Source organism: Canis aureus, chromosome 31, assembly GCF_053574225.1.
Source record: "Canis aureus isolate CA01 chromosome 31, VMU_Caureus_v.1.0, whole genome shotgun sequence".
NCBI lineage: Eukaryota > Metazoa > Chordata > Mammalia > Carnivora > Canidae > Canis > Canis aureus.
Genome location: NC_135641.1, coordinates 37,546,702 through 37,569,652, shown reverse-complemented (window position 1 = coordinate 37,569,652; position 22,951 = coordinate 37,546,702). Strand labels below are relative to the sequence as shown.

The window sequence follows — 22,951 nt, the reverse complement described above, 5'->3', positions numbered from 1 at the left end:
CATTTTTTAGTTATTTCAGGCTGCGGTGCAAATCTGGATCCCTTATGCAGTATTTTCTACCTTGTTTTTATTTTTTTTCATAATTTAGCATTCATCATATCTTGGGTACTCTTTACAAATACCCCTCTTTTAGCAGATATGTTTAGCAGATATGTCAGCGCCGCATGCATATCTGGGGGGAACTTTTGCCATTTTCCTGCATCTAAGCTTCTAGTGTGATTTCACTCCTGTGGTAGCCAGTATCTGGGACTCGGGCTGCTGTGGCCACTTTGCTGTTTGCACAGAGGATGGGGAAATATCTGGGATTTTATACCCCTAAACCAAACCCTTAGTTAATGAATCCATGGAGCAGAAATACAGATATGCCAGCTCTCTTGCTCCTTATGGGATCAACTCTGAGGTATGATCTACACTTTTTCCAGAGCTCTTCTGAGTGAGCAAAAGTTACTTTGGGACCTCTCATTTGCCATCCCTTCCTGCTATCCTGATTTTTCATGGGAATTCTTCCTAATAACCTTCCTAATAACCTAAAAACCTTACATGAAAGTTTTATTTGGGGTCCTTTTCTGAGGATTCTAAGCTAAACAGCTGGTTTTAATGTCTAATATTTCTATTAGAGAATCTGGACCCAATTCCAACATGGGGTTGTGTTTCTCTCACCCACAATGCCAATGAATTCTTGCACACCAGCAGGCAGTTGGAGAATTCAACTCAAGTCTGATCCTATCTACCTGGAGAGAGCATCAGATTCCACAGGTTGAAGGGCTCAGCTCTACAAGACTGCACCCCCACTCCTAACCCCTTCGGACACTTGTCTCAAGCCCCAGGCTGTTACTTACGCTTCTGACCAACCTATTACAAATTGGAGGTTCCAACAACCTCCCCTTTAAATTGGATGACTTTGCTAGAGCAGCTCACAGAACTCAGGAAAACACCTGTTTACCAGTTTATTAAGGGATATGATAAAAGATACAAATCAACAGCTAAAGGAAGAGATCCATAGGGCAGGGAGCTTCCATGCCCATTCTAGGCACGTCACTCTCCACAGAGCTTCACCTGTTCACCAACCAGGAAGATCTCTGAAATAAAGGACCAAAAAGCTGCGTTCTTACGTTTTTCCTGGCAGCTTCCTTTACAAAGTCATAATCGCCTAAGTCATTGCTCATAGCCTGACTTAATCTCCAGCCCCTCTCCCTGACACTGGGGGATGGGACTGAGTTTCAGTCCTTTATTCACATGTTTGGTCCTCCTGGCACCTAGTCCTTGACTTTGACCTTGGGTGGGGTCCAAAAGTCACCTTCATTCTTAACAAGACATCTATTTCACCTTTATGGCTCTGAAGCATTTTCAGGGAATGTGGATGGGGACCAAATATATCTGAGAAATGTATTTTGGTCATCAGAATGATCAAATGTATATTTCTTATAAATTATTATATCACAATATTCTATTCTTTATATATCATTTATACTATAGTTTATTTAACTATTTCCCAATAGTTCAGCATTTAGGTTGTTTCTACTTTTTTTTTTATAATAACAGATTTTGTGATAATTATCTGTTTTGTTGTTGTTTTAAGCTTATTTATTTAAGTAATCTCTATATCCAACATGGGGCTTAAACCCACAACCCTGAGGTCCGAGTTGCATGATCTACCATCTGAGCCAGCCAGGCACTCCTTGTGATAATTATCTTTGCATGTAAAAATGTATTCTTGAGTTCTAGACTACTTTCTATGGTTAGATTCCTAGAAGACAGATTATTGAAAAAAGGTATGAATATTTTATGGTCCTTGATCTGAATCGCCGTTTTGCCTTCCAGAAAATGTATCAATTCACAGCTTCCTTTGCAGCATATTTTTGTTTGAAATATTTTTGATCACATGAAGCCAATCTTAAACTTTAAAAAAAAAATCTTGCTTTTTGTTTTTTTAGTTATGAGATTATTAGTATTGTTTTCATTTCTTTGATTACTGAGATTGAATACTTTCTCACATATTTACTGTCTGTTTACCTGTTTACGAACTGTTTATGGACTATTATATGCTTATGAACTTTGCAATTTTTTAATTATCTTAGTGTTTTAACAATATGTATACAATTATATGAAGTTGAATCTATGTAATTTATGCAATCTATTCAATCTATGCAAATAATATTCTGTAAATGTCTGCTTTTTAACCTTTTTAGTATTGTTTGAGATGCAACAATTTTGAATTTCAAGTAATCCAATGTATTTAATTATTTTCATTTCTGATTTCTTGCAACACTTCCCTACTTAGAAATTGCACTACTTTTAAAATCAGATAAATTTTATTCTATATTTTTCCCCAGAATTTTTTCTTTTCTATCTCTTTCATTTATCTTGTAAATTCCCTTGTTATTTCTTTTGATTTTCACCAGAGAATAGAAATAGATTCCATTGTATGCTAAGTTTATTCGCTCACTCCATTAAAATGTGTTCAGTGTTTACTAGATACTAGGCGTAGTGCTGTACACTGTTGGCACGGGCTGATGTTGAGAGGGACACTGAAGTCACATCTGAGGTTGATACAGGCTGGCTAGGTCCGAGGACCTACAGGGGTCCCACTGGACAAGCCAAGAGGATCCTTGACTTCAGGTGCAGGACAGAAATCAAATGTGGGCTGAGAGGAAGTGAGAACAGAGTTTATCATAGATTCAGAGAGAGAGTATAGATACAGACAGAGCATCTGGGAACCTCAGAAAGGAAGAAAGAGTGAATTTTGACTTTGTGTGGGGCGTGGGGTTTTTATTGAGAATTGTGGTCCAGTGTAGTGTCTTCTCAGGATCCAGGAACAAAGCCAAGTGTTTAGGTGCTCTTCATAATAGTCACTTATGCCCCGGAGCCAAGGGTCCTGATGAGTCAGCGGTCTTAGAAAACTTTCATGAAGACCCCACCTAGTCACAACTTAGGTGTTATTGATTGTGCTGGAAGACTCCAAAAAATCATTACCTTCTTGACCTTTAAAAAGAGGACATACACTATCTGTTTTATAAGGCTTATATAAGGTGGGGGTGTAGGTCCCAGCAAGAATAGAAGCAGGAAAAGGAGCAAAAAACCAGTTTTTCATGGTTTTGCTTTTACTTTAGTTTCTCTGTCCCAAAGTCACGCAGTGACAGCTGACTTAATTCATTACTGATGGTGGAAGAGAGAGAGAGGGAAGACGTGGAAAATGGTCTCTCAGGGCTGGGTATTTTACTCTCCTTTTTCATGGTGTGATATCAACTCACTCCTATGGAAAAACAGATCTTATGATCAGGGATATGTTCAACAATGTTAAAACCAGCAAATGAGCGGAAAGCATCATTATCCTGAAGAGAATAGATTTTCATGAGTTATTGAAAATATCCACCTTTTTTTCCCTTTCCATCTAATTCCTTAAAAGTAGTAATATATAACAAATTATTTTTGTAAGTAATTTAACAGGATTACAGTAATATTATTTATACAATTTCACATTCTCCTGTTTGCACTTAATGTTATGAAACATTTGTAAATGTAATAAACTGCTTAGTAAACATATATAACAGTTGTACATAAAAGGTTTTAAATGGACCAATTATTGTTATTCAAAGCAGAGTTTGTTTTTCTTCTTAAATAGATACATACTGTTTAACAGATTCTCTATTTGGGATATTATCATACGATTGTGCCCATTTTGGGGGGACATTCACATTTAATCAGAGTAAATTAACACAAGTACATACCACCTGAGGCCCTCAAACAAATTTCTTTTTCAATTAGCCAGGCAATCTTTTCAATTTTCTTCCTCTTAGTGACTCTGAAGACCATTCATTCCATAATTTATTGAGCCTCTAAAATGAAAAATGAACTATAATAGGGCATTGCCTTAAGAAATAACGTTCCATACATTCCAATATATTTAATGTGGCATTTCAAATCTTTGACCTATCCCTCTCTACTAGCTCCTTGAAAAAATTCTTGTGTGTACTAACCCCAAAACAAAAGGCCCCATAGCAAACTTTCTCTCAACCGCATTGTTTCCTCAAGCTCCACCCAATCTATCTTCCTTTGTGGGCAAACCATCAAAAGCAGAGTGCACCCTACCACTCCTCTTCCCTTATTTATCTGTCACCAATTTATCCCCAACCCACTGTCATCTTCTACCCCAACCCACCCCACAACAGTTCCATCCTCCTTGTAGGCTTCATCTCAACATCCTCTTGGTAGTTCTACCAACAATGCTCAAAGTTCTCTTCTTAACACCACTGGTGGCCCTATTATTTCTCTCACATACCTTTTCTTGATCACCAATTTCTCCTTTTACCTCACTAGTCACCTCAATGTATGGGAGAAGCCCTAGACTTCACTTCGCCAACTCACTGGATGATGGGAGGCTTTCCACTCTGTTAGTTGGTCTCTCCCCTGTGCACTTCTGGGCTGAAGACTCCTGGCACATCCCTTAATCTCTGCTTGGCTTGTCTGTCTACTGAACAGAATGCCTCCTACAGACTAGTGGTTTGTTCTAAAAGCTGTTTATGCAATTCCACTTGCTATTTTAATTATGTAATTTAATCAACTGTTACGTAAACTAATGAAATATGAGAGTGAAAAAATAAAAGAGTTGTTTCTATGAAAATTAAGATGAGTGATTTGGAAAAGCTCCATGGTGGCTGGTATCTGAAAGAAAAATTGCAGTCAGGTTAGATGAAAAACAAAACCAAGATAAAACCGCCTTCAAATCTAGACATATTTACATTGAATGACCTTACCAAACAAACATCCTGAAGGTCTTGCCCCACTCAGTGAAGCCGAAACTGGAATCTGAACGATGTTGTTTGGCTTAAGAGACTAAGCAGAGCTCCAACCAACAACAGGCCCGCACACAGAGCAAAGGCCTTGTCCTTCATCAAAAGAGAATAAAAATGAAGTAACGTTTATATGTTTTAAGGAGTCTGGGCATCGCTTTCCTTTTTCCCAGCTTGAGCTCACTCTACTGATTAACCTATCCCATTGTCTTGTCCAACAGGCCTCCTTCTCTAGAACTATCATGATTACATCATGACGTCTCTTGCTCTCTTGCTCTGATCTCTCCTTGGGTTATTTAATTTCCAACCAGAACTTCAATTTAGCCATTTCTTAAAAAAATATTTAATTAATTAATTTAGTTGAGAGAGTGAGAGAGAGAGAGAGCAAGAACAGGGGGAGAAGCAGACACCCCGCTGAGTGGGGAACCCAATAGGTGCTTGATCCCAGGACCCTGGGATCATGACTGAGCCGAAGGCAGATGCTTTACCGACTGAGCCACCCAGGTGCCCCTGATTTACCCTTTAAATCAACAAGGGCCATACTCGTAAACTGTTCACAGAAAGGGTCTATGGTTCACTCAGCATTATATCCTCCACCCCCCACTTCCCTCCCCGCATTGTGCCTTGCACACAATAACTACTTAAGAGAATTGTTGAGATAAAGCATAATGAAAACATTAGTCTGTAAATTATAACCCAAGAATTAGAAATCTGGCTTGAATAAGTGGATTACAAGGAAAGACCTTTGTTTTAAGGTCATAATTCATTCCTTCTCGACTATGAAAGAAGCTCAGTTAATAATTGTGATTGGAAAATTATCATTTTAAACTGGGTAGCTGATGTCTTTTGTTTTTGTTTTTAATCAACTGTAGTTTTTCCACAAGTGTACAAATTTAGGTTGACAAGTATCACTACAACGTTCAATTTTATCTAAATTGAAGTCTAAAGTTTATCTTCTTTTTTTGAAATGATGGGTTTATTCTCTCTGAAGCTAGGCAGCACAGATATGATCATCCCTCCCATTTTACAGATGAGAGAATTAAGGTCCTAACAGTGACTGACCTTATATCTCTGACTTCAGAGATAGTTTGTAACTTACGTGGGATTTGTAACCTGGCAGTAGGCATCTTGTGTCACCTTTTGTTCCTGAGCCCCTTTACAACTAGGCAGGAGAATCAGGAAGTAAGTAGCAAAAAGTGAAACTCTTTAACCCATAATTATGACTCATCTGCCCACCAGCCTGTCTAGGATTATGCCATTAGAGCTCAGTCCTTTGGTTTAATGTATTTTCTCACAAAATTCTTGAGAGCAATAAGGTAATCCATCCTTTAATATTGTCCTACTTGCTTTCCTTTGAGTGATTATATGAAGAACAGGAATAGGTGTTTTGAGGAAAATTATTTTAGATTCGTCCTCTGTCTTCAAGAAGGGAAGGACAATGTATGCGGGTGGGTGGTAGGGAGTGGAGGACACAGTAGTAGACAAAGATCCTGGGAAATGGGACGCCTAGTTGGCTCAGTGGTTGAGTACCTGCCTTTGGTTCTGGGAGTGATCCTGGAGTCCCGGGATCAAGTCCCATATCGGGCTCCCTATAGGGAGCTTGCGTCTCTCTCTGCCTGTCTCTGCCTCTCTCTCTGTGTCTCTCATGAATAAATAAATAAAATCTTAAAAAAAAAAAAAAAAGATCCTGGGAAACAATAGGGGATTACTAGGATGTTGGGTGCCAGGATGTGAAGAGTTGCACTACAGAACAGAATGAGAAGGAGCAGAGTGAGGAAAGATAACGTGTTTTTATTTCACAATTTTAACGTGAGCTGAACTTAATGCTGAGGTAACTTGACTCTCATAATCTTCTTTTTTTTTTAAGTTTGCTCTTCTTAATTTTTAAGTAAAACCATTGATTGTCCTTTTGTTTTGACTCAAAATATTCCTGAAACTAGAGCATAACACATATTTATGGAGCAGAATAGGATTTCCCTTCGGAAAAGTTCTGGAATTGAATGTTGAATTTCTGACCCAGAATTTAGCATTAGATACATCATAAATATGATCAGCCATGTCTCATGACAACTAAGAAATTACTACACGTACCTACCACATAACGCTAAATTTTAAAACCAATTCTATAAAATGGTCATGGATAAACCAAGCATGTCTTTTATGCAAAGGAATCCAACAACCTATACATTTGTGCGGGGCGGGGGGGCATTAAAAATGTAATGTTTCATTTGGCTATTGATCTTCCCACAGTCTGTCTGTCTGAAGTCTGAGTTGCCAAAGACAGTGAACTGGTGAAAAGTGGCCTGAAAGAGCCAATGGAAGATGTGGGAAATCCACTTCACTTGAGTCTCACATACAGTCTTTTTCCATTTATTCTAACATTCTGGGGAACTCTTTTCTAAAAGTGACATGTAGCAATGATAAGTATTAAGCAACACACGTAAATAATTTCTTGTGCCACCACCTTAGAATTTGGAAGTTTATGGTATGCAAAGTTGTGCTACTTAAGAAGGACGTTAAAGACCCTTGAAATGGTAGGTAGTTCTTGTTCAGCTACACACCTGCACATTTAGGGCCTCCTAAGTAATTTTCATAACTCTGTTAATCTGCTACCAATTACTACCAGGTCATTAGCAACATTTTGTGGAAAAGGAGTTTCAAAACATCTCTCACAGAGTCCTCAAAAAAGCAGAAAACCTTGAATGTAGCTCCCTTTATCTCTCAAAACAGAGTGGCCCTAAAGTGGCAAGCAGGAAGCCTGTGTGTTAATTAGGTGTAGCAAATGGTAAAGTGGTAAAGAGACAGAGATGGGGAGCATAGATTCCTACAGAGGAAAAAGGATAGTTGATTCCAGAAATATTTATTTATTTATTTATTTATTTAGTTAGTTTTTTAAATTTTTATTTATTTATGATAGTCACACAGGGAGAGAGAGAGAGAAAGGCAGAGACACAGGCAGAGGGAGAAGCAGGCTCCATGCACCGGGAGCCCGACGTGGGATTCGATCCCGGATCTCCAGGATCACGCCCTGGGCCAAAGACAGGCGCCAAACCGCTGTGCCACCCAGGGATCCCTGATTCCAGAAATATTTACATGAAAAGGCCAAAGCTGTGCTTTATTAATACTGAAACGCCATTTACAATTTTATTTTTTTATCGAGATATAATTGACATATAACACTGGATTAGTTTTTTTTTCATGGATTAGTTTAAGTGTATGACATTATGATTCAAAATAAATACTTACTGCAAAATGATCCCACAATAATTCTAGGTAACATCCATTACCACACAGGTTTAATAAAAGATTTTATTATTATTATTTTATTATTTATTATTTTATTTTTAAGATTTTATTTATTCACGAGAGACAGAGAGAGAGAAGCAGAGACAGAGGCAGAGGGAGAAGCAGGCTCCCTGCAGGGAGCCTGACGTGGGACTCGATCCCAGGACCCGGGGATCATGACCTATGCCAAAGGGAGACCTCAACCACTGAGCCACCCAGACGTCCCCATTACTACAGTTATAAAGTTTTTCAAAAAATTATTTAATGTTCATCACCTTTTCTTAGATGTTGATATCTCTTGCAAACTATTGAATTCAATTTATAGTAAAGAGATTTAACTGAAAAATTCCACTCACAACGGAAACTACTTAACTCTAGGAGGGATCATCTATTTTCACAAATTATATACAGGCTGTATCCCCCGACTATATTTTTCTCGCCTTCCCCTATTTTGAAAATGAACACATTTTATTAAAATGACAAATTTAATAAAACTGGAAAGAATGCTAAGGTTCCCAAATGTTACCTTAGTCCTTCTCAAATGTTAGACTTTGAATCTTTAAGTTAATTTCTCCCTGCCCCAGAAATAAAACATTAAACTGGTGAAATACCTCAGGATATATTATTCTTAAATTACATATATATATATTGCTAAATATATGACATATGGAAATATAATTATATAATACTATTTTAAAAATGATAAATAAAAATAAAATAGAACTAACAATGGACCTCGCAAGACCAGTAGAAATAGCTCATCTATTACAAGTTCTACCCAAAGGCAATGTTATGTAAATTCAATTTATAGGCCCTGGATAGCTTCCCCAATGTTGGCCTCTCAAAAGCTTTATACTGATATTTTTAAGAAACTAGCAGCATACTTCACCTTGGAAAGTAATTTTATAAAGACACTGCCATTAGTGATTTTATGTACTTCTACTTACCCTTCCTGAATTTGAAATAATGGATAAGTCCAGGTAATAATTTTTGTTCTCTTTCAAATTTTATGACTAAAATATTGAGTTGTGTTTTATGGCCTACATTTATTATATTCTGTAGTCAGCCAGCAGCTTTAGGCAAAGAATACTTTTGGAGTCTGAAATCAGATGCAAAGGAATCAGAGGTTTAAACAGAGTAATCATGTATTCCAGAAGCGTAAGAATTTTCCAAAGATTCTGAACTGCAACTAAATACTGCACACTATGTAACATGAGTAATAATTTCCCAATCCTCTGTACAATTTCTTTCTTCCTTCCTTTCTCTTTTCCCTTTGTCTTTCTTTCCCCACCCTCCCTTCCTTTCCTTCCTTCTTTTTTCAGTTAATTTTCTCCTCTAGTATTGGGCCAGGATGGTTGCTATAAAATTTCCATTTCCTCCAGAGTGGTTCTGCTAGTATTTTTGGAGAGTTTATTTAGCAGATTGTACACTGATGACGTTAGGGACTTTTTTTAGTTATGAGGAATTTTAACAAGAGTGCAGCAATTATCCAGTCTGGATTTCTAAGAGTAAAACTGAAAGAGGGAAATTTAAACAGTGGTAGACTGCATCACAAGTAAGGCTATAGACGATCTATACGACAGAACCAAATCTTACAACTTCCTTAAATCATTCTTTTTTTAAAGATTTTATTTATTTATTCATGAAAGACACAGACACACACACACACACAGGCAGAGACACAGGCAGAGGGAGAAGCAGGCTCCCTGCAGGGAGCCCAATGAGGGGACTTGATCCCAGGACTCCAGGATCACGCCCTGGGCTGAAGGCAGGCACTAAACCGCCGAGCCACCCAGGGATCCCCTAAATCATTCTCTTTTTAAGCTAGGGTCTCATTTTAACAGGCCAGATACAACAGTTTGTTAATGTCACTTGTTTAAAAAGAGTAAGAACTTGGCTTCCATTAGGAGAAGAGATAAAATCAGCAGGACTGTCACCTGGATCTAATCCTGCTGAACTCCTAAATTTCTGCACGTTGTAGGTCCTAGAGCTATCACAGCCCCTTCAAGAAACCTTCATTTCTTTACCAAAACGTAAAGCTAATACTTAACCTGGGTGTGATAAGTGAGAGAGCATATTTATAAACGAAAGCATCTTGAACAACAGGATTACGGTTATATAATCATTGTTATATTGTGAGTTATTACGTATTAGGGAAAAGCACACGCCAGGCAAACTTAAGTTTTCATGGCAGTATAAATGTCATAGGCTAGCTGGGCCAAGGTAATGGGGTTTATTTTACGGTTGGGGCATTCTCTAATTCCAGAGTCTCCCTAAAAAAGTTCTACACCAGGGACCATCTTTAAGTCTAACTTGGCCACGCAGGTCCACCCTCACTGTCCATTATTGACGGTGATAACTGAAACCTGGTTAGAGCCTCCTAAAAACCACGCGGTGCGAAACAAATCCCAAGGCGCCACCGAGCCATTTGAGAAAACAATTTACCTTCTTCGAAGTCAGCTCAAGAGCAGAAACAGAATCATCATCCACGCCGGCCTCCCCCCCCCCCCCCCCAGGGACGCGTGCAAGAACAAAAGCACGGTTTTCTTAGACTTTGATTTTCTTTGAAGAGGTTTGTGGTTCTCGCGTCTTACTTTGCCTCACGTAGGGAACCCCTCCCTGTGTGATCTAGCAACGTTACTCATGTATTTTTGCACCAAGCTGCCAGATGCATGAGACAAAACGTAGGCAATACTGATTTTGGAGATTAGTTTTCTAAGTTCTTCTGTTAGGAGCCCCCCCCCCCCCGCCCGCCCCCGGGGGAATGGGTGTGTGTGGGGGCACATGAGATCACTCCGTTCCCCTCGGCCAAAGGAAGCTGGTGTCCCCACGGTCTCCCCAGCCCCGCGGGCAGCCGAGCGGCAGCGCAGCGTGTCAGCGTGCCTCAGTCTCCCGACCCGCGCCCGCCGCGGGCAAGGACCCCGGGGAGCCCGGGAGGGCGCGGGCGGCTGCTCCCACCGCCCCCCTTCCCCTCCCACCTGCACCCACTGCCGGGTCCCCACGGGCGTCCCGGGTCCCGGACCCGCCCGCGCTTGCACCCGCGCACGTGCGCTCCCCGCACCTCTCCCAGCCGCAGGCCGGCCCGGGCGCCCCGACCTCCCCGCGTGGCCCCCCTGCCCCGTCCCCACGGGCGTCCCGGGGGGTCCTGCACCCCGCGCAGTGCGCTCCCCGCACCTCTCCCAGCCGCAGGCCGGCCCGGGCGCCCCGACCTCCCCGCGTGGCCCCCCTGCCCCGTCCCCACGGGCGTCCCGGGGGGGGGTCCTGCAGCCCACGCAGTGCGCTCCCCGCACCTCTCCCAGCCGCAGGCCGGCCCGGGCGCCCCGACCTCCCCGCGTGGCCCCCCTGCCCCGTCCCCACGGGCGTCCCGGGGGGGGGTCCTGCAGCCCACGCAGTGCGCTCCCCGCACCTCTCCCAGCCGCAGGCCGGCCCCGGGCGCCCCGACCTCCCCGCGTGGCCCCCCTGCCCCGTCCCCACGGGCGTCCCGGGGGGTCCTGCACCCCGCGCAGTGCGCTCCCCGCACCTCTCCCAGCCGCAGGCCGGCCCGGGCGCCCCGACCTCCCCGCGTGTCCCCCCCGCGCCCCTCGCGGGCCCCCGCGGACGGAGGGGAGGCGCGGCGCCGGGTCGGACGGACAAGGCGGGCGTCCAATGGGGCCCGAAGGGAGGGCGCGGCGGCTCGGGCGGGCCCAATGAGCGGGGAGCCCGAGGGGGACTTCCTCCCGGAGTCCCGGCGGCCGGGCTGGCGGGGCCGCGGGTGACACGTAAGTTGGGCGGGAGGCGGCGGCCGCCGTGGCCCCGGCCCCCGCCCCGCCCCGCCCCGCCCCGCCCATCCCCCGCCGCCCGGGCCGGGGCCTTTGTTGGGCGCGCCCCCTCCTCTGGGTGGCTGCAGAGGCGCGCGGCGGGAGCGGCCGGGGCGGGACTCCGAGCGCCGCCGGGGGCAGCCGAGCCGAAAAGTGGGGAGGAGGAGGAGGAAAAGGGGAAAAAAAAAAAAATACCCAAGCACACAAGGCAGGCGGCGCCTGGGGACCGGCGCGGCCGCGGCCCGCTCGGAAGTATGCGCAGGGCGGCCCCCCGCGCCCCCGCCCGCGCCCCCCGCGCCCCCGCCCGCGCCCCGGCCCGCGCCCCCGCCCGCAGCCCGCCCCGCGGAAGTTTGGCGGCCGCGGCCCGGGCGGCGTGGACGGGTGTGCGCTCCCCCCGGGCCCCGCTTTGTGTGTCGCGTCCCCTCCCCATGCCGCGTCCGGCCGCCTCCTCCCCCTCCTCCCCCTCCCCCTCCCCCTCCTCCTCCTCCTCCGGCGGCGGCGGCGGCTGCTGAGACGCTCGCTCGGGGCGCAGCGGGGGAAGGGGCGGCGGCGGGCGGCCGCGGGGCGGCGGCGGGACTATGGGGAACGGGATGTGCTCCCGCAAGCAGAAGCGGATCTTCCAGACGCTGCTGCTGCTCACGGTGGTGTTCGGCTTCCTCTACGGCGCGATGCTCTACTACGAGCTGCAGACGCAGCTGCGCAAAGCCGAGGCGGTGGCGCTCAAGTACCAGCAGCACCAGGAGTCCCTGTCCGCCCAGCTGCAAGGTACGGCCGGCGGGGCCCCGGGGTCCGGGGACGTGACACCCGCGCCTCCCACCTCCCCCGGCCGCGGCCTCCGAGGTCGGTCCCGCCGCGGGCGCCCGTCCTGCCGCGTCCGCCTGCGCGGCCCGGGGGCGCGCGGTCCCGGCGCGGGCGGTGCGCTCTGCACCCGGCTCGGCCCGGAGCTCGAGAAACGGGGCTGCTCGGCAGGGACCCCCCCAGCTGTGCTTTCTTTTTTCTTTTTTCTTTCTCTGAAGTGAGATTTAGCCAGGACCTGGCTGCCCAGACTAACGGCCCAGGCGCACGGAGCCCGGCGCTGCCAGTTTGCGTTAACTTAATAGGGTGGCTTTAGGGATGTTGGGAGAGTTGGAGAAGTGCACCCACGGCTACCGGGTCACCGTCCTGCAGTTTGCTTTGGGGGCTGGTGGGGGTGGCGGTGGGGGTGCAGAGTTTCTCTTCCTTGAGTAACTTTTCGTTTGTCACAGACGTAGGGGCGTGTGCGTGTGTGTGTTTTCCAGTGAGCCTGCAGAAGTCTAAGGGGAGAAACAGTTTTTTCATTTGGTGGGATGCAATGAACACAACTTGAGCAAGACCCTCGAGAAGATGCAAAGTTCCCATCCTTCTGTTCTAGAATCTCCCTGAATGTACATTTCGGAGACCTCAATGACGCTTGGACTGCAAAGCAAGCACCATGTGGTCTTAGGAGCGCAGTCATCCTATATACGTATTTTTCGAAAGCTTGTACTTGTGTCTGGTTTTCAACACTTAGGCGCCCCCACCCCCCCCCGCCCCGCAACCACAAATATAATGAACGAAAGCTGTGAGTAGTGAAATGTTGACAGTCTTTGCTGATAATGCAAATAAAGCGTATTTCCTATTACTGGGAAGAGACGAGCTGGATGGATGTTGGTGTCCGTGTATGCGTGTACAAATAGAAAACAGATGCCTTTTCGTTGCTTCGGCTATTTTGAGTGTTTTCTAGTAAAAAAAAAAAAAAAAATTAAAATGAGAGAAAATGACATGCGGCTGATTTGCTTGGTCTTATTTTCTCTTCCCAACTTAGAAGAAAGGGAAGTATTTTTAGCTTACTGAAGCTGCACAGCCACAGGCAGTGAAAATATGTGGAGCTGGGTTTGGTTCAAAAGGAAAACCTGTTTTGATACAGACTTAGGGGGAAAATTTTTTTTTCTTTAAACTTGTCGAAATTTACCCATGACTTCTTGTTGGGATGCGGAATCTGGATATTTATGTATTATTTACTTAGAAGACATGAGTGGTTTCCCTGTGAAGTTCAGTGCAGTTAGACAAAGGGGAAAATTTGCCTTCCGCTACTACAAGGGCAAGACTGGATTTTTACCCTGTGGCTGGAAGGGGTGTGTGTGGTGGATTATAGGAGGTTGGTGCTTTGGTCTCTTGGTTTAGGTGACCCATGCAAATAGACACCGTCAAGTTCACCGTCAAGTTCATACATCCTCAGCACTGCACAGTGCCTGACACTCAGGAGGGCATCAATATGTATTTGTTCAGTCAACAAACGGTTACCTGAACAGTGAAAATTAATTGATGTGAAAATTAATCTTACGCACTTTTGTCTGCTTCCTCAGGCTTTTTCCCTGTCTCTGCTTTTTGAAAAAACAAAAACAAAATAACAACAAAATATTCGGCCCGAGTAGAGCATTTCCTCAGCAGACAATGCTGGAACTGATTGATGAGGCCCTGATTTCTGAGTCATGGCCTGTATTTGCAGTATGTCATTTTGAAAATCAATCTCAATTTCTTTTCTCCTTTTATTTGCCTTCTTTTTGGTGGTGCTAAGTGGTAATACGAGGCCATTAAAATACACAACATTTGTTTTGTAGCAGGAGAGGAAAAGAAAATGTAGCTAGTTTGAGTGGCCTTAAAGTCTGTTTCTTAATGTATTTTGCCATTTCCTCTTGAATTTTGGTGCTGCAACAATATGGTCATGCATGAAGAGTGGTTCCCTAAGCAGGCTACAGTTTCTTCTTTCTCTCTTTCTTTCTTTCTTTCTTTCTTTCTTTCTTTCTTTCTTTCTTTCTTTCTTTCTTTCTTTCTCTCTCTCTCTCTCTCTCTCTCTCTCTTTCTTTCTTCTTTTCTTTCTTTCTTTCTTTTTCTTTTCTTTCTTTCTTCTTTCTTTCATGGATTCACGATTGACTCCTTTAGCTTTTATTTTGGATTTTACATCTGCAGGCCATTTAATGAAGATTTTCTGATGGCATGCAGCCTTTGCTTCCCTCTTCCAATGACAAATGACATTTGCCTCAGCAGTGCTGTGTTGTACCACCTGCATAGATTTGTTTTGAGGGCATTAGGCTCTCCATTCTTAGGACTTGTTTAGTTAAGTGAGATCTCTTGACCTGGCTTGGATTAAGATCAGAGTTAATTATGAGTGGCCCTCTTCAAAATATATATGTGTGTGTGTGTATATCTATGACTCTTGAAATGTTTTAAGTGGTTTAGCCCTTTCATCTGAAGGTATACATTTGTTAAGTGAGCATATTTAGGTCATCTTCAGTTTAAGAATGGGTTGTACTCCAGAAATTATTTTGAAAGTAGGTTATGTCTGACTCCAAATGCATTTTGCAGTAAAGACCCGATCCATAAATAGGAGACGGTGAGGGGTAACCTGGGGAAAGCTCCAAGGCTAGGCAACCTTTTCTCCAGTAAAAACAAACGTCTGTGTCTGCCAGCCAGGATATCTATTTACTTATCCAGCTCCCACTTCTACTGCACATTAATTATCCTGAGCCAGTGGGGGCAGAGGTTACATCTTGGTGGCAGAGGCAGTAGTTAACAACCTTTGACCGGCACAATGTTTACGTAACCTCTTAAATTTTTTAAAAACTGCTTTCAGGTGGGCCATGCCCCAGTCTCTGTGTCCATACGCGGTGGTTCTTAGCGCTGACTGCCCATTGGAATCCCACCGGCAGCTCCCAAACCAGTGAAGTCACAACCTGTGGGTGATGGTGTCCTCCCCAGGTGACTGCAATATGTGGCCAAGGTTGAGAACTACAGCCCTGTCACCCTAAAAACGAAGCCGTTTCACACATTTACTTGCTTGGCTGCAAAGACATCTGAGGGGTTTGTTGTTGTTGCTTTTACCCTGAGCATGTGATTCAAATTCTAGTCCTGCAACTTTCTGCGTGAACTTGGCCCTCATTTTTCTTAATTTATACAACGGAGATTAGAATGACCTATTTCATAGGGTTAACGTGAAGATAAAACGATGAATTCCTAATAAGCTCCCAGCGCATACCTGGCACATAGTAGATACCTCTCATGAAAGGTGACCTGTTGTTATCATCAGGGTCCCAGTTTGAGGTGAGATAATATTTCATGTCTTTCTCTTCCCAGGTTTGTCATGGGTGTAAGTTTTGAACTTCACAAGATTTGTTTTCCTAATCAGCTACCTCCTTTGGTTGTACCTGATTGAACATCAAAGGAAACAGGTGGACGACACAGACCCGAGTACTTTCCTCTGGAGAAGGGACCTTCACTGACAATTTAAACTTAAAAAATTAAAGTAGGGTTACCGATTAACTCTGATCTGTATCAGATCAGATAAGAGAAGGGTGTAACCCCTAGTGGTAGGCAATAACCTTGTGTAATAGGATCTGGAATCGAGATAGAACTGTTTATATTTTTTAAAACTAGGGGCAAATAACCCCTCATTCCGGAAGCACCGTATCACAGTATTGCAGTGCTGTTGGTCTTCCCAGTGATGGCCAGAAACCATTAAGAAAAGGTTTATATTACGTTTCCTGTGCTCCTGTTCCAGAGAAGGGTATTACAGGTATTCGAAGTAAAAAAAAAAAAAAAAAAAAGTGGGCGGTGGGGTGGCTCAGTCGGTTAAGCATCTGCCTTCAGCTCGTGATCCTGGGATCGAGCCCCATACAGAGCTCCCTGCTCAGTGGAGAGTCTGCTGCTCTCTCTGCTCCTCCCCTTGCCCTTGAGCGTGCATGTGTTTTGTCAAATAAATAAGATCTTTAAAAAAAAAAGTAAAAACTGTTTGGTGCTTCTGAGGTTCCTACTGTGACTTAAGTTAGTTGTCCCTTGCATTGTGTTCCCCTAACACAGGATGGCACGCTGGCCTGAGCATGACCATACACATTGGAACTGGTGACTTCTTTGTTTTCAGCCTACCCTGAATCTGCTTTAAAAAGAATAAAGGTCCCCTTCAGCTCAGGGCCCGGCTTTCTTTATTCCTTCATCTCCAGTGCCTGGCGCCTGGCATCGAGTAGGCCCTCCGGAGAGTGTAGGTCTATACCCGTGTGGTATTTCCATCTGCGTAGGAATGTGCTTACACACATACGGTGGGCAGTGAAGTGTAGTGGATACAGGCTGAGGAGTCAGAGCACTTGGGTTTCGAGTCTCGCTGTCTTATTTTTTATCAGCTGTGTGATCTTGGACACGTTACTTCCCTGTGATCCACTTTCATCATGTGTAACAATCAGAATAATAATGCTTCTAATAGGTTGTCATGAGGATCCATCGCATTAGCTGGCGTACAATGCTTAGGGGTATAAGCTTACATTTTGGACTGTTTGGACTTGATGTACAACTGGGTGGCTCCCCGGACACAGTGGTTTTAAGACCCACGAGTGTGGGCTGTCCGAGGGTAGGTACACTCACTTTCAAGCGCAAAGTTAGGCTTTATTTTATTTTATTTTTAAAATTTATTTATTTATGATAGTCACAGAGAGAGAGAGAGAAGGAGAGAGAGGCAGAGACACAGGCAGAGGGAGAAGCAGGCTCCATGCACCAGGAGCCCGATATGGGATTCGATCCTGGGTCTCCAGGATCGCGCCCTGGGCCAAAGGCAGGAGCCAAACCGCTGCGCCACCCAGGGATCCCAAAGGTAGGCTTTATACACATCGACTAGATACTGTCCATTGGATGAACACTTTCATTTAAAAAATAGAACAGAAGTAAATGCTCTTAAGTTCAGTAGTTTTTATTTATATGTAAAACCCTACCTTAAAAGGCATTCCCTGAATAGTATAGTAACGGAAGCTTCTAGGTACTTAGTGAAAATCTGACTCCATTAAGCCTTCTGTTAAATATATATGACTTGCACGTATTTATATGGTTCCACACACTGTGTCTGCCTTAGTCATCCCTGTAAATTGGAACAGGCCCATATCGGTTGACCACGTAAGAGAATTTCATTATTTGTGAGCCTTTGGTTTAAGTCCCAGGCAAATTGGAAGCCTTACATTGACTTCATCCTCTTCTGCCTCTCCAAGGACAGTGTCTTTTTTTTTTTTTTTTTTTTTCCAAGGACAGTGTCTTATAGGGCTGGGGCACAAGACAGGTTTCAGCCATCTAAGGGACGAGTGACTTGGAGTTGGGGAACTGATATGCAACAGATTTGAGAGAAACTAGAAGGGAGGGAGAGAGAACGGGGGACTGCTACTAGTTGCTGACTTTTCAAAAGCATCAAGGAATATTCTTTGCTCACACGTTTGTGTTGAAAAAAAGAGAAACAGGGACTAGTGAAGGGCGATTGGCTTTGGCATCAAGTACTGTTTGAACACAGCTCTGGTGCTCACAGGCAGAGACCTTGAACAGGCATGTAACACCTCTGGACTTGGGTTTCTTCAGGTCGAATTGGGGACAACACTGTCTGTTTTGCACACTTGTGTAGATTATAAATAATACCTCCAAAATGACTAGCACGGATCCTGGAGCGCACCACTACTGAACTTATTAGGTGGCCATGACCTCTGTTTGCTGCATGGGCATTGGGCTGCTTTTTATTTTGCTCACTGTTTACTGCATCAAAGCAGGGATTGGTGTTATTAGTTGTGGCCTAATTGTGGCTCTTTTCAGAGCTAAGCGCCCAACTTGGCTGAAACTTTTATTTGATTTAAGACACCCTCACTCTTTTCTATTGTATTAACGCTTCCTTGGGGGGAAAGAAAAGGCCTGAGTACACTTTACATGGTAGCGACTTAGAGTTGCTGCTTTTCCATTTTGACCAGTAAGTGTTTTTATTTATCATTGAGGACAAAATGTTTTTGCTACTTTTGCCAGTCAGTGCTTTGTGGATTTTGTAGCTTTGGAAGTAAAAGTTGTATAAAATATAACGTTATTATAAAAGAAAAGTGGCAAACTGTGTTTTCCTTTCAAGCCACTGTTATTTAAAGTGAATGTGTTTTGATAGACTTTTGAAAATTTATTTGAAGAAATTAAATGATTTTAAATACGTAACATTTGTTGAGTCTACCAAGTTCAGGTGCTGTGCTAAGCGCATTAATGCATTTTCTCTTTTAACAGTGACAAGAGCATGCTAATGTGAGTGAGCTATCTGAGGCTCAGAGGGGTTAATTAACTTGCTAGTGTCAAGGTCAAATCTAATGAAACTGAGCCTAGAACCGTAATGCAACTTCCCGGCCCTGTTCTTTCCACAGTGCTCCATCGCCCTCAAAATTATTTTAGAGTGTCTCAGGAGAATATTGATGGTTTTGAGAAAGTAGGTTAGGTGGGTTGTATGAAGAGTCAAGATAAAATTCAGAATCAGAAGTAATAGTAGTGATTATTTGATGCAGCATTTCCAGAGTGTAGGACATTTACTGCTATTACAAAAGGTAATTTTGGTTGATACGGAGTTGATTTTAGGTGGTGTCAGATGCTGTATTAAATAATGCTGAATCACATAATAAAAACCTTAAGCCCTTTTGAATTCTCTTTTGGTGTTTTCTTGACAAGTCAAGGCGAAACTCTCAGTTTGTTGCTCGAATCTCTCTTCTAGATTTAGTTACTCATTTGTTTTTCTCAGAGATGAATAAGGGCAGCCAACAGTTTGATTGCTAGAATTTAATAATTGATTGTTGTTTTATTGCATTTAAAATTTACGGTCACTATCCATTAATGCCATGTCAGTCATGTTTTTCATTTACAAGATAGTGGTGTACAGGTAGTTTTGATTTTTTTTTTTTTTTTTTGTTTTAGAAGTCTATGTTAGGGGAAAAAGTGAAATCTGGCAACCTGTGTAGGTTTTGCATGCATAAAGTAAGAACTGGTGTTTGAGTACCTGCATGTCTGGGTGCAGGAATGCATTAACTGATTGAATCCGATACAGATGTTGAATTTGACAGCCAAAGAAACAATCCTGAAGCAGGTGAATCATGTATTGTGTATCTCAAGCCCACATATCCTGACTTCCAGTACAACATAGCATTCCTCTGCTGTGCTCTGCTGTCCCTTGAGACCAGCACCCTCTTCTTAATTCCAGCAGCAATGGGTGTTGCTATTTTTAAACAATGCTGTGTATTTCTGAATGGCATATTTGTGTTCTTTGTTTTTATTGGCCAGCGAGTGCTTATTCAGAGGACATGCCAGTCATCACCCTTCACTAATAAACCTCACTAAATAGGCTCATGGCCTGGAGGGATGTGGGCATGAAATAAATTGCCCTTTAAAACAGTATGACATTTTAAAAAATATTGCCTTAACTATTTTTCATATATAAAATGTCACAAATATGATAGATTGTGAATGGAAAGTAAAAGATGGGCTGTCATTCTGAAAGATAAGGCATCATAGCACATTTGAATGACACTATTTCCTTTTCGTTGAGAGCGAGTTTAAGAAAAATATATAATCATTTCAGGAGAGTGGAACATTTTATTTCCTATTTCACATATCATTTAAACCCCTTCTTTAAGACCCCTTCTTTAAGGGGAATTTTTGTTATAAACAGCAACAAAAAATGCAAATCAAGATGTTTAAGAGAGCTTTTGCATGCCTTGTATGATCTCAACAATAGCTCTGATGCTTTATAATGGATATTCTAAACATTAAAGTTGGGCAGCTGCTAATTACTTTTTCACTTAACTTGGTTAGTGTAGAATAGTTCATTAAGTTTTACATTAGTGAGATTAAATCTGTAATCTTTCCACCTATTAACACATGTTGATTCTTAAAAGGATTTTTTATCCTTTTTTAAAGGTTTGATGCTATAAAACCTGTTAATTTGCACTGATGTCAAGCATCACTCTCATTAGAAGATGAAAAATAACATGTCTTTACTATGTAGGTGAGCATCAGCTCTAAATCCAGAGGTCATCAGGTTTCATCTGGCTGTGGGTGAGACTCCTTGAGTACAGTTCCTCATCATCCGTATATCTGTGAAACTAAAAAGGCAAGATATCTGACCTCAGTACAGCTAACATACAGCAATGAGACAGGCCTAAGATACCTACGTCTTCTTGTTCAAAAAAGGGTAAGATGCATGGTATGTAGGGGCCACTGGTCCATAGCAATTCTGAAATCCAACAAGGCAGACATTCTTTGACTAGGATTTCAGAGCTGGAGATAATTCTCCCTGGCTCTTGATTGTACTCCTTGGGTGATTGGCTCTACCCTCTGACTCATCTTTCCTTTTTCATGAAAGGTAGCATGTGTTTTGCAGCTGGGTTTTCTCAGCCTGCTTCCTGCCAGTAGAATTTGGGGGATGAATGGCTTTTCACTTATACAATCTCTGTTCCTTTCTTTCTAAACTGGCAGAGTTTCTGCTGATAAAATCTCAAAACTTTTGTCAGTCTCCTGTGAAACATGTTGGGGTTTATCTATTAGACAAAAACCACACCCACATATTTCTTGGAGCGAAATCCATCTCTTCCTGGGGCTTCTGCTGAGACAAGGGATATGCAGTGCTCTTTCACTTTCCAAAGGCCTGTTGACAGGATCTCTGTGTCATACCCTTAAACTTTTAGGAGACACGTTGGTCCCACAGCTCTTTAAGAGGCACATTTCTGGGGCACCTAGATGGCTCAGTCGGTTAAGCCTCCAACTCTTGATTTCAGCTCAGGTCATGATCTCAGGGTCCTGATATTGAGCCCCACGTCAGGCTCCATGTTGGGCATGCAGCCTGCTTGGGATTCTCTTTCTCCTTCTCCCTCTGCCCCTCCCCCTGCTTGCACATGTGCCCGTGCATGCATGCTCTCTCTCCCAAAAAAGAAAAAAAGAGCCACATTTCTAAGGTCTTAGCAAGGAGCCACATCCTCTGTCTCATCTTTAGGCCATGTTTTCTCTGACAGTTCCCTGAAATTGATGTTTCTTAATTGAAATTAAGAAACTGTTTCTTAATTTCAGCATCGTTTGCTATCCAGAAACGCTGAGAATTTTCAAAACCGTCAAGTCCCGGCTCCTTTTTGTTTAATAGTCCTTCCCTCAATTTACCTTCTCAGAGTTTACTATAATCAGCAAGAAGAAACTGGGTAGCATCTTCAGCACTTTGCTGGGAAATCTTCTCAGCTAAATTACCCAGTTCATTCAGCACATTTTTTACTTCTCATAGAACTCCAAGTGAGTGCAGGTCATGTAACTCCATGAAAGCGTGGGTATTGTTAAACCCCTGCCACTACATAATTTCCAGTTTCCAATAAAATTTTCCTCATTTTCATGCATGCCCTTCCTAGCAATCTCTCCAAAGTCCAAAATTCTGTCAACAATGTACATATTTGTTTGAAGCACTTTGCATGTTGACTCACACTCTTCTTCTTTTTTTTTTTTTTTAAGATTTTATTTATTGATTCATGATAGTCACACACACACAGAGAGAGAGAGAGAGAGAGAGAGAGACAGAGGCACAGGCAGAGGGAGAAGCAGGCTCCATGCAGGGAGCCTGACGTGGGATTCGATCCCGGGTCTCCAGGATCGCGCCCTGGGCCAAAGTCAGGTGCTAAACTGCTGCGCCACCCAGGGATCCCGACTCACACTCTTCTTAGGGTCCATTACTTACACAGTTCGAAAGCTGTTCACCTTTCACATTTTGGTGATGGCTACACCCTACTCCAAAATCTCTATTGGTTATCCTGTTGCATAGCAAATTATCCCCAAGCTGAATTGGTGTAGAACACAGACGTGATTTCACAGTTACTGTGGGAAAGGATTCTGGTTTTAGCTGGGTGATTTTTTTTCCCCCCAAGATCTCTCATGGTGTTGCAATCAAGCTACTGTCCAGGATTGTAGTGATCTCAAAACTTGCCTGGGATTGGATGATCTGCTTCAGAATTCACTAATGTGGTTGTTGGCAGGCCTCAGAAGATCTGCTTTTAATCTCATTCATCTGGGCCTTTCCCTAGGACTTCCTACAGTTCCACCCTGGGACTTTAAAAAAAAAAAAGATAGCTGGTATCTCTCAGGGCAAGAGATCCAAGGCACACCTAAAGAGAGAGTGTGCAAGAACCTAAGATGAAAGTGAAAGTATTTTAATAACCTCAGTCTTGAAAGTGATAACCCATCACATCTGCCATGTTCTGTTCATTAGAATTGAATCACCAGGGGATCCCTGGG

The 22,951-nt window shown here is 43.5% G+C and overlaps 1 protein-coding gene and 1 long non-coding RNA gene across 6 annotated transcripts in view; one reads left to right on the top strand and one right to left on the bottom strand.

The window, feature by feature from the left end:
- Positions 1-1,927: 1,927 nt before the first annotated feature.
- On the bottom strand, positions 1,928-6,324 carry LOC144302669 (uncharacterized). 2 transcript variants are annotated; one of them, XR_013369652.1, is made up of 4 exons: positions 4,755-6,324; positions 4,280-4,662; positions 3,729-3,836; positions 1,934-3,253 (listed from the first exon to the last, which is right to left on the bottom strand). It is a non-coding gene; the product is annotated as an uncharacterized LOC144302669 (long non-coding RNA). The 2 variants fall into 2 exon arrangements; XR_013369653.1 differs by having other exon boundaries at positions 1,928-3,332; positions 3,729-4,662.
- Positions 6,325-12,376: 6,052 nt separating this feature from the next.
- Positions 12,377-22,951, top strand: part of GOLIM4 (golgi integral membrane protein 4) — a 79,100-nt gene continuing 68,525 nt past the window's right edge. For 3 of the 4 annotated variants that reach the window (XM_077880229.1, XM_077880228.1, XM_077880227.1), the window contains exon 1: positions 12,378-12,637. In XM_077880229.1, the coding sequence (XP_077736355.1) occupies positions 12,451-12,637 (187 nt within the window). In that variant the 5' untranslated portion in view covers positions 12,378-12,450. Of the gene's footprint in view, positions 12,638-22,951 lie in introns of all 4 variants that reach the window. The other variant, XM_077880230.1, reaches the window with a different exon arrangement.